The following is a 12393-nucleotide window of genomic DNA, read 5'->3' on the forward strand; positions in this document are numbered from 1 at the left end:
ATGAGTTAAAACATATTGGTTGTTTTTTTTATTTAAGCCTCTTGTTTAGAGGCAACAAGACTTCGGGGAGGGCCATTGTATTTAAAGTTGGTTGCTATTATATTTTGAAGAAACATTCTTCTAAGTGGTGTCACACTCTTCTGTTAATATGCTGTACTCAGGTAACTTGGGGTTGCTGTGATGCTGAACTATATGTCATTGGGGGGTCAAATGCCATAATGACTACCCATGATGGACAATGTTGGGTGGAGCTCTCTGTTTAAGACAGGTTTGGAAACAGGAGTGGCAACCACTTCCTAAATAACATGCCTCTGGAAACTCTATGAACTTTGTTAAATGACAATAGTTATAGAAATCTTCAGGGCTTTTGTTCATAGGGTCGCTATGAGTAGTGCTCAACTTGATGACAATCAACAACAGCAATATATTTGGCCAATGAAGTAATTGTTTTCCATTTCATTTCATTTTAGCGACTTTTGATATGGCACACACATACACATCCATATATGCCTTAAGAGTTCCATCACCACCCCACCCCACCCAAGCATTTTGTGGTAGGTAGCCTTTATATTTGAAGTAATGCAAGGCCTCTGAATGTCTTTGAGTTTGTATCTGTAAAGTTAAAAATTCTATTGCATTTCTTTAGATTCAATAGCTTTAAATGCATAATTAGTATTAGTGTTTTCTCATTTATACCCCAATGCAAACAGAAAACAGCTATGAGCTATCATTCCAACAAAACAACAATAGTGAAATTCAACAGAGCAACAAATAACAAATGTTGATCTGGTTGTGGAGAGATTAGAACTTATTCACTGATGGTGGGAATGTAAAATGATACGATCACTATGGAAGGCATCTGAAGCTTTCTCAAAAAGTTAGGAATAGATTTACTCCCAAGTATTTAATCTTGTGATTAGCTATTGTGAAGGGTATTGTTTTGCTTAGCTCCAGTTATGTATTTTCTTTGTCACTATAAAGAAATCCAATTGATTTTTCTATGTTGATCTTGTATCCTGCCACTTTGCTGAATTAGTCAATTATGTCCAGTAGTTTTGTTGGTGAGTCTTTAGGGTTTTCTAGGTATACTATCATATCATCTGCATGGAGAGATATTTTTACCTCTTTGCCAATTTGAATACCTCTTATTTTCTTCTCTTGCCTTATTGCTATCGCTAAGACATCCAATACCATATTGAAAAGGAGAGGTGATAGTGGGCATCCTTGCCTAGTTCCTGTTCTCAAGGGGAAAGCCATTAATCTCTCTCCATTGAGAACAATGTTAGCTCTCTGGCTTGCATATACACTTTTTACTATGTTGAAGAAATTTGCGTCTAATCCTATTTTACTGAGTGTTTCAATAAAAAACGGTGTTGAATTTTGCCAAAGGCCTTTTCTGCATCATTTGATAGGATCATGTGGTTCTTGTTCTTTGCTTTGTTAATGTAATGAATTACACTGATTGGTTTTTTTATGTTTAACCATTCTTGCATACTTGTTATGAATCCCACTTGGTCATGGTGAATTATGTTATTGATGCATCTTTGGATTCTATTGGCCAAAATTTTATTCAGGATTTTTTGCATCTATGTTCATGAGAGATATTGGCCTATAGTTTACTATTTTACTAGTGTCTTTACCTGGTTTTGGTCTCAAGGATATGTTTGCTTCATAGAATGAGTGTGGAAAAATTCCATCTTTTTCTATTTTCTGAAATAGTTTATGTAGAATTGGTGACAATTCTTCTCTGAATGTTTGATAAAATTTACTTGTAAAACCATCTGGTCCAGGGCTTTTTTTGACTGGAAGTTGTATTAACTTTCCAATTTCTTTCTTTGTAATGGGTCTGTTCAGGTGTTCAATTTCTGTTGGTATCAGTTTAGATAGATTATGAATTTCTAACTATTTGTTCATTTCTTCTAGGTTTTTGTATTTGACTATAGCTTTTCACAATATTCCATTGTTAGTCTTTTTATTTTACTTGGTTCTGTTATGATGTTGTTTGTTTCATCTTTTATTCAGATTGTTTGTGCATTTTCCTAGAATTTATAAAGTACTTGAGCACCACAGCAAGATAAAGGTAAATAATGCAATTGAAAAATGAGCACAAGATATGAACAGACATTTCACCAAAGAAGACATTCAGATGGCAAACACATGAAGAAACGTTCAAAATACCTAGCTCTAAGAGAGATGCAAATCAAAACAATTATGAGATAGCATCTCATCCCAGTAAGAATAGCAAACATCATATGCTGGCGAGGTTGCAGAGAAATTGGAACACTTATTCACTGTTGGTGGGAGTGTAAAATGGTGCAATCACTACGAAAGGCTATATGACTCTTTCTCCAAAAGTTGCAAATAGAAATACCACTTGACCCAGCAATTCCACTACTAGGAATATACCCTAAGGAAACAGAGCCATGACTCAGATGCAATTACACTCGTGCTTATTGCTGAATTATTCACAACAGCAAAGAGATGAAAGCAGCCCAAGTGCCCAACAACAAACAAATGAATATAAAAATTTGGTACATTCACACATGGAATATTATATACCATTGAAAAACAAGGACTTGTAAAACACTATACAACATAGCTAAATCTGGAAGACACTATGCTGAATAAAATATCAGTCACAAAAGGATCAATACTGCATAACACTGCTGTTATAAAATAGGATTGACATAGGGGATTGAGGGAAGAAAAGAATAGATAGATAATGAGCACTGCAATGGAACATGTGAGAGGAAGAACTTGCTGAAAGGAAAATATGACTAGATATTATTCACAAGACAACAATTTGGAACAAGATGGCATTGTAGTCTGGACTGGGGGAGGGGGAAGAGGGGAATGGGAGGGAAATGTGCAACAATGAAATATTAAAAATCCAACCTTTCTGTAAACTCCCATTAAAATCACAATTGGTTGGTTTTGCTTTGTTTGTTTTTGTTTTGTTTTGTTTTAACCCAAAAGAAAACAAAGTAATGAGCTGAAAGGAATTAATATATGGTGAAGGAAACTAGATATCATACATTTTACATTTTATTTTTTCACTAGATATTATACTGTTTCCTTATTTAAACCTCGAAGCACTCTCAGGAGGCAGACAGATGTTCTTTCTATGGGTGACAAAAACACAATCAGAGAAGTTTCTATCTTATTTATAATAAAAAATGAAGCTCTGGTGGTATAGTCCATACTGAGTTGGCTGTGACACAAGGACTAGACTTCTCCTGAAGACTGAATTCATCAAAGTTCTAGATGAGAAAGCTGGGATGCCTGCTCCCATGTACTTAACAGCCTTGAAAACTTGATGGAATTTTCTATGAATTGACTCAATGAGTTTTTAAGTTAACTCCATTCAAGCTTATTGACTGTGGGAGTCAGTTTCAACCTGAAGTCTGTTTGATTGAAAAATCTCCCTTTCTCTCAGTGGATAAAAAGACCCCAAAAGGATATTTTGAATAATAAAATGTTATACCAATTTTGAAATATCTCTTTGTTAGTTTAGGATGTCAGATTTCACAACAGGAAGTATTTACACTACTTTCCCTGACTACTAGTATGGCATTGCCTTCATGCTGTGCTAAGGATGTGTTTGAGTACTACAGAACTCAAAGATTTGAGAAATCATTCTTGCTAGAGGAACTTTGGTTTTCACTCACACATTGATATAACTTTGGAAAACATTGTCACAAATTTATTTCTGTCACTTAATTATTTAGTTTGTCAAAGAAAACTCATGATTTCATAATTTTTGCCATGCTAGTAAAAATTAGTACTAAAATACAGCAAGCCTAAACTTTTATTATCTTAGAAGTTTATCTGACCCAGAATAGTTCTGGTAGTAGGAAGTTTTGGCACATGACGGAACTGCATAAATGAAGCCTGAAAGAACCTTAAGATGGTTAGTAATTGACAGAAAATAGTTTTGTGTTACAATTGCACTTGGCAGTTTTGCAAAAAAAAAAATTGAACTTTCTATTACAAATTTCTGCCTCTGAAAAACCGCTGGATGGTAAGCTGTGGGTCGGTTCCGATTCTTCCAAGCACAGTAACAACAGTAAGAATACAAAAAGAGAGACTTTGTGCTTAGAATGCTTTCTATTTTATTTTAGCCACTGGATAGGTTTATATTAAATATGGGAACCGTCCTATGTCCAAAACTGGAATTTTATGAAGAGAAAGAAGATATTATTTGAAAAAAATTGTCTACATGTGGCCCTCCGCAGTTTTACATTTTGTATCATTCTTGTGATTTGACCAAAGGATTGAAGATAGAAATTATAATTTTAAATGAAACTCAATAGTGCTCACACTTGTCGGTAGATATTTCCTGCAAGTGCAGTGCACATTTTTATATAAGATGCATTAAAACAATTAGACTGCTGAGTTTCACTTTTGGTGAGTGTGGTTTGGGGGGGCGGGGTGGAAAAAGAGGGCCATAGAAACAACTGCCCTTTTCAAATAATTCACAAATGCACTAATTATGTGTCAGATATGAAAGTTGAGGTATTGTGACCTTCAAGCCAACAAAAGACCTTTTCAAGGAAGCCATTTCCATGTACATTAATAAAGCGAACAATACCTTTCTGAAGTTAAATAATGTATGACTGTTATTTCATTATATGTAAATGCAAACCAGGGAGTTGCTTGCCGTTGATGTATTAAAAGTGATAGCGTAAAAAATCCCAAAAGAGCATAAGCCCATTTATGTAATATGTTGTGAAACTCTTCAGCTAGTGATCTTAAGATATGTTTGTTCCTTTTCATTACTGGTGCTAATGTGCAATTTCTCAGCAAGAAACATTTTTGGGGGGTTTTAGTTTTAAAAACAGCTATGTTAGAAATATATAGTAATTAACAGATGCATTAGAAAAAAATTGAAAAAAAAACCCCAATATTGTCATAAAAACAGTCCTTTGCAGTCATCACTGTAAGCTATGTGGTATTTTGTAGGTAAGAGAAAATACTGCTTAAGTACAAAGTCACTATGTTAACAAGAAAATTGAGTAAGAGTGAGGTCAAGCTAAAATGAATCCCAAGCTTTTTTTGCATAGCTCTTTCATGATATAGGTAATGTATTTGTAAATATTGGACAGCTCAAAAGCAAGGATAAATAAAGAAATTTCGATGACACTGACATTTTAGTCAAATCAGCTGCTGCAATATCAAACTACCCAAAAAGTTGTAGTGAAAAATCAAGGATAGGAAGAGAAATTTAATTATCTCTTATTTGTTTGAAGTCGTAGTATATTTTATGCTGAATAAAATATGAATAAAGATATTGTCTTGTTTAATGTAACTTAGTATGTGTAATAGACCTCTGTGAAATCATAAAACAATTACAAACTTAAACCATAGTCATCCGAGATTCCAAGATCCTATTAGCATTCACTCCACAGATAAGCCTTTCCCCCTTATCTCTTGGGAAATTGTTACAGTTAGCTTCTTATAGATGTTGATACCAAGAGACTGTAGAGTTTACTGATTCATTCATCAGTTTTCTCTTTTGTTTTAAGCAATTCTCCAGGGTCTTTTGTTATTTCTTTGAAATAACTAAATTCTTTTAAAAATGCCGTAAGCTTTAAACCAGTTATATTTATAAACTTCTTGCCATTGAGATCCTTAATGAATTCATACATGCTCTCACTTGCCTAAGCCAACAAACACATACTTTTTTGTATTTCCTTGATTATGTGAAATAATTTCCATTTTTTTGTATTGAATTTGAGGTGGCAAATCTTGCTTGTTCCATGTCAACAAATGAAGATGGAATTAAGATTGTCAAGACTGCAGCCAATCACCTAGAAACCTTATGTCCACAGGTAAGAAAGCACTAGAATATTTATACAAATGATCTATTTATATATAATGTTTAATATTATTTTATTTAGTATACACAAATAGTTTACATAATGCACACACACACACGTATAAACACACACACACACACAATTCTGCATACTTTTATACATTTGGAATGTATTTTTATAATCTATTTTAAGAAAACAAGAGTGAAGTGCCCTAAGATTGCTGTTTAATCTTTCCTGTGTTTTATTCCTCTCCTTTTTTACATAATTCTGAAAGATTTGATGGTAGTTTCAGTTAACCTACTTTAAGTAGTCCAAAAATTTTCGAAGACACACTGGGTAATGATAATCAAGTGGACTTAATACATCCACCTGTCTTATTTCTTTCACCTCTAGTGAAGGCAAAGAGGGAAGGCATTGTGTTGTGTATGATCTTCTACTCAAATGAAAACAATCTGATCTATATTACAGATCTTATAATGCTGTAACTCAAAAGAATCTAGAAATGGAATTATTTCATTTTATAAATAAATAAAATACTAGTAAAAACCAAGTAGTGTGCAGGTATTTATTTATGAACCTGTAGTTGCTTAAGGCAGCAAAACAGAATGCTGATGAAACTTGATAAAGATATAGAAAGCCTTGAAGCAAGATTTTACCATTTGAAATGATAAAATCCATTTCTTTTGATAAATTATTTTTCTTTGGAGTACTTTAGAGATTTTTAATAAAAGATAATAAATATGATATAAAATTTGACAGAATGTTTTCAAGTGTAATTTCATAATATTAAATGCCAAAAGATTTTTTTAAAACCACCCACATTTAAAAAAATTGATCAATGAGCTATTTTTCAATAAATATGGGAGTTATTATGAGTAATAGTTTGTGTTTCATGTCTTTATAAGACACAACTTCCTACCATTATGTATATATTCAGTGTGCCCTGGTTCATACATTATTGCCGATTATCAAAAAGAGTCTGTAGAGGCAAAGCATGGCATTTCCTAAAGAACTTTGCTGGAATTTGCTAATGGAATAATATAGTTTGAAATCAAAGCAAAATTTAGTCCAACTGGTTTTGTCTATTTTCATCATTATTATTTTGAAATATCAAATGATTTGAAAGGAGTTGGCGTATTTATTTGTTTATTTTTATAAAAGAGGTTCATGGGTTTGAGAAAAAGTCTAGATATGCTGCAATCTTAAGAGGAATTCAGAACTTTCTTAAACTACCAACAGCAAAAAGCTTTTAGGAAATTATTTCTAGATAACTAGAAGTATTGAACAACAAATAGAACATCATCTTAAATCATCTTTTAAAGAAAAAGGAACTATGATAAATAATACTTCCTAGTATTTAGTCACTTTGATTTTTAAAAGACATCAAAAAGTCACCATAGCCAAGATGGAATTCTTTATTTCCCTGTTTTAAATTGTTTGCATGCAATAATTCATTTACATTGGTTTCATTCATGTACATTGGGGTTTAATAATCTTTTGTTTACATTTGATTGATACAATCATTCATATGCGTTATGCTCATTCATTCAAAATATGATCTACATAATCTTTTATTTGCATTTTGTTTCATATATTCATATAAACTATATTTTATTATTTTATATAATTAGTTGTTACTGATTTATGCCTCTTATTATTCTATCATTTTGAGTTCTCATTGAATCTTCCTATTATTAACACACACACCCCTTCACCAAATAAATTCTACTATGCTAGAAATTTCAACCCATCACCCTTTTCCACCACTTTTCCTTTTGGACATTTATACACATCTTACTAGTTGTCCTTCTATTTTAAAAAAAAAAATTATGCTGTATTTGTCCTTATAAGATTGAGTTAGTCCATTCAGTAGAATGCTATCTGGACTTTACTATGTTGTGTGTATTTTACAAAATCATTGTTTCTTGGAGTTTCATATTATTTACAGTTGTGTTAATATGCCGCAATTTCTCAATTAATTCATTTGCTGATGGGCATAGTGAAAATGATAATTCCCATAGTGATACTAAACTCATTTTTTAAAGAGACAGAAAAGATAATTGGCAGGTTTATGTGGTGGGTTGGGGAAGAGATCCTGAATAAGAACGGGTCTTTTGAAAAATAAAAATTAAGTGGGAGTTAAGTTATAGCGTTTCCTGAATTCAAAACTTACTACTCAGCCATAACCAAAATATCAAGGTGTTGATGCAATGACAGACACATAGACCAATAGAAAAGAATTGAGAACCCAGATATTAACCCATCTGCCTATAGTCATTGGTATTTGACAAGAAATGAAAACCTATTAAATGGAGAAACAACAACCATTTCAACAAATGGTGCTGGCAAAACTGTACACCTACCAGCAGAAAACTGAAACAGGATCCACATCTCACAACATACATAACAATCAACTCAACGTGGATCAGACACCTAGGATTAAGTAATGCTCCAAAACCATAAGGATCATAAGAGGTAAAAATGAATTCACACACACATACATAATGTTATCAGGTTCCCTACTATTATTGTTGTTGTTAGGTGCCATCGAGTCATCTGCGACCTGTAGTGACCCTATGTACAGCCTCAGAATTCTGACACACCAACCCCCCCCCCCATTGCCGCAGTTATTGCATCAATCCATTTCATCCGGGGTCTTTCTCTCCTGTGCTGTTCCTCCACTCTTTTAAGCATGATGTCCTTCTCCAAGAATCAGTCCATCCTGGCCATGTGCCCAAAGTATGTGAGACAGAGCTTCAAAATTCTCGCCTCTAAGGAGAAACTAACACTGAATGACTTAAACCAGACGTGCTGTGGGAATATATCAAGAATATTGTTCATGAAGAATGCAAAAGATCTTTCGAAAGAAAAATGAAGAAAACACCAAAATAGATGTCATAAGAGTTTCTGAATATTGCACTACAGCACTGAGAAGCCAAAGCAAAGGGAAGAAACCAAGAAGTTAAGCATCTGAAGAAGATTTCAAAGGGCAGCTCGGTAAGACAAGGTGAAATATTATAATGAAACATGCAAGGAGCTGGAGTTGGAAAATCAAAAGGGCCAAACCCACTCAGTATTTCTTAAGCTGAGGGAACTAGAGAACAAATTCAAGCCACCAGTTGCAATTCTTAAGGATGCTATGGGCAGAATATTGAATGATTCAGGAAACATTAAAAGAAGATGGAAGGAGTATACAGAGTTATTGTACCAAAAAGAATTGGCTGACACAGAAGAGTTTCATGAAACAACATATGACCAAGAGGCAATGGTGATGAAGGAGGAAGTTCAAGCTACTCTGAAGGAACTGGTAAAAAATAAAGTCCCAGGAGTTGATAGAATACCTATTGATGCATTTGAACAAGGAGATGCTGTCTTAAATGTGCTTACCAGGTTGGCCAACTGACTGGAAGAGACCCTTATTTATTCCCATTCCAAAAAAGGTGACCTAACAGATAGTGGGAATAATATCTCCAATATAGATATTCTAAAAAAGGTAGCATTTCTTAAGTTGAAGAAACTGAATAACAAGTTTACTCCTCGAGTGGCAATACTTAAGGATATTGTGGGCATAATATTGAAAGACCCAGGAAGCAACAAATGAAGACAGAAGGTGTAAACTAAGTCACTAGACAAAAATGAATTGGCTGACACAGAAGAAATTAATGAACCAACATATAATCAAAACCCTCGTGATGAAGAAGGAAGTTCAAGCTGCTCTGAAGGAATTGGCAAAAACAAGACCCCGGGAATTGACGGCATACAGATTGACATATTTTAACAAACAGATGCTGGCCTGAATGTGCTCTCCAGATTATGCCAATAACGCTGAAGAGATTGGATGAGATCCATATTTATTCACATTCCAAAAAAAATGGTGACCTAACAAAGTGTAAAAGTTATTGAAAAATATAATTAATACCACATACAAGCAAGATTCTGTTGAAAATGATTCAAAAGCAACTGGAACAGTAGGTCAACAGAGAGCTACCAGATTTGCAGGCTGGATTTAGATGAGACCATGGTATTAGGGAAATTATAGCTAATGTTACATGGATCTTGGCTGAAAGCAGAGAATACTAGAGAAATGTCAATTTGTTTTTCATTGACTATGCAAAAGCATTTGTATGGATCAAAAAAAAAAACAAACTGTGGCTGACTCTGAGAAAATGAGAATCCCAAAACACTTGTTTGAACTTACATAAAGACTATACTTGGACTGGGAGGCAGTCATCAGAACAGAGGAAGGAAACACTCCATGGTTCAAAATTGGGAAGGGTCTTCACCAGGGATGTATTCTGTCTCTATACCTTATCAATCTGTTTGCAGAACAGATCATCTGGGATGCTGGTCTGTATGAGGAGGAATGTGGCATCAAGATTGGTGGAAGACTCATCAACAATCTGTACTATGCAGATGGAACAATCCTGCTTGATGAAATTGAGGAGAACCTGAAGCAATTGCTGCAGAAGGTCAAGGACTACAATATGGGTTGAAGCTCACCATCAAGAAAACAACATTTCTCACTACTGGGCTAATTGGCAGTATTATGATAGATGGTGATGAGACTGAAGTTGTTAACCCCATTAGTTTGCTTGGCTCCACAATCAACACTCTTGATACCAGCAGTCAAGAAAATGAAAAGATGAATTGCACTGGGAGTCTCTTGTCATACTAAAGAGTAATGACATCAGTCTGGAGACTAACGTGCGCATGGTCCAGGCCATATTCTTCGTAATTGCTTGTTATGCGTCAGAGAATTGGACAGTGACTTGGGATGATAGAAAGAGATTTGATACTTTTGAGCTGTGGTGCTGAAGTAGACTATTGAATATATCATGGAATGCCAGGAGAACAAACAAGTTTGTTCTGGAGAGGGTGAGAGCAGGCTGCTACTTGGAGGCAAGGATTCTGAGGCTTTGCCTGACATACTTTGGGCATGTTGCAAAAGGAACCAGTTCTTGGAGAGTGATGTCATGCTTGGGAGTGTGGAGGGACAGCACAAGAGATGAAGATCCTCAGTGAGATGGATTGATTCGGTGACTGGGGTAATGAGGTGTGTCAGAGATAGTAAGGACGGCACAGGATAGAGCAGATTTCAGGGCTGTTGTACATAGGATCACTATGAGTCACAAGCACCTCGATGGGACATAACAACAACAACAACAGGGCAGGATTCAGAATTTTTGTATAAAAGGTCAGTATGAGCTGGAGTCAACACGACAGAACATAACATCAAGTTGTATCTTTTTTATAACTTAACCCCCAACATGATTTTGGAGTCTATGGAGGCTGTAAAATGCGTGGAAGGAGATTGCTTATCTTACCGTTACTGAGTCATTGGTGAATTTGAACCATCAGAGAGGCCTCACCTTTGAGTTAGCAGTGTTGTTGTTGTTGTTATGTGCCGTGGAGTCATTTGCGACTCATAGCGACCCTATGTACAACAGCCATAAACCCTACTCTATCCTGTGCCAATCGCATTGCCTCTGACACACCCATCCCGGTTACCCAAGTCACTGAATCAATCCATTTCATGATGTCCCTCTACAAGGACCTGTCCCTCATTGCAACATGCCCAAAGTATGTCAGACAAAACCCCAGAATCCTTGCCTTCAAGGAGTAGCTTGGTTTAATTATCTCCAGGGTGAATCTGTTTGTTTTCTTGGCAGTCCATGGTACATTCAATACTCTTCTCCAGTACCACAGCTCAAAGGCATCAATTCTCCTTCTGTCCTCCTTGGTTGTTGTCCAACTCTCTGATGCATAACAAGTGATTGCAAAGACCATGGTCTGTGTCAGGTGCACCTTAGTCTCCAGAGAGACATCTTTGCTCTTGAGTACTTTAGAGAGGTCCCTAACAGCAGACTTTCCCATTGCAATACATTTTTTTATTTCCTTCCTGCTGGTGCCAAGAGTGTTGACCATGGAGCCAAGCAAACTGAAGCTGTGAACAATCTCAATCTCTTCGCCATCCATCCTGATGCTACCAATTGGTCCAGTAGTGAGAATCTTTGTCTTCTTGGCATTGAACCTCAGTCCATACTGAAGGCTGCAGTCCTTGACCCTTTGCAGAAAGTGCATGAGGTCCTCCTCAGTTTCAGCAAGCAGGGTTGTATCATCTGCATAATGCAGATTGTTAATAGATCTTCCACCAACCCTGATGCCACAATTGCCCCATAGAGCCCAGCCTCTCAGATAATCTGCTCTGCATACAGGTTGAAAAGGTATGGGGACAGAACACATCCCTGGTGTACACCCTTCCCAATTTTGAACCATGCAGTGTTACCCTGCTCTGTTCTGACAACTGCCTCTTGGTCCAAGTATAGGTTTCGCATTAGCACGATTAAATGTTCTGGGATTCCGATTCTTCTGAGTCAGCCACAGTTTATTATGATCCATACAGTCAAATGCCTTTGCATAATCAATGAAACACAGATAGACATTCTTCTGGTATTCCCTGCTTTCAGCCAAGATCCATCTAACATCAGCAACGATATCCCTAGTACCACGACCCCTTCTAAACCCAGCCTGAACTTCTGCCAATTCTCTGCTGATGTGCTGTTCCCGTTTTTTT

At 35.7% G+C, this 12393-nt stretch overlaps 1 protein-coding gene across 1 annotated transcript in view; it reads left to right on the forward strand.

Moving 5' to 3' along the window:
* Window positions 1-12393, forward strand: part of CTNNA3 (catenin (cadherin-associated protein), alpha 3) — a 2453748-nt gene that overhangs the window by 1501691 nt on the left and 939664 nt on the right. Inside the window, exon 10 of the mRNA XM_006889022.1 lies at window positions 5739-5831. Coding sequence (XP_006889084.1) covers window positions 5739-5831 — 93 coding nt within the window. The remainder of the gene's footprint in view (window positions 1-5738; window positions 5832-12393) is intronic.

Source organism: Elephantulus edwardii, unplaced genomic scaffold, assembly GCF_000299155.1.
Source record: "Elephantulus edwardii isolate Elephantulus edwardi_28Jun2011 unplaced genomic scaffold, EleEdw1.0 scaffold00074, whole genome shotgun sequence".
NCBI classification, from domain to species: Eukaryota; Metazoa; Chordata; class Mammalia; order Macroscelidea; family Macroscelididae; genus Elephantulus; species Elephantulus edwardii.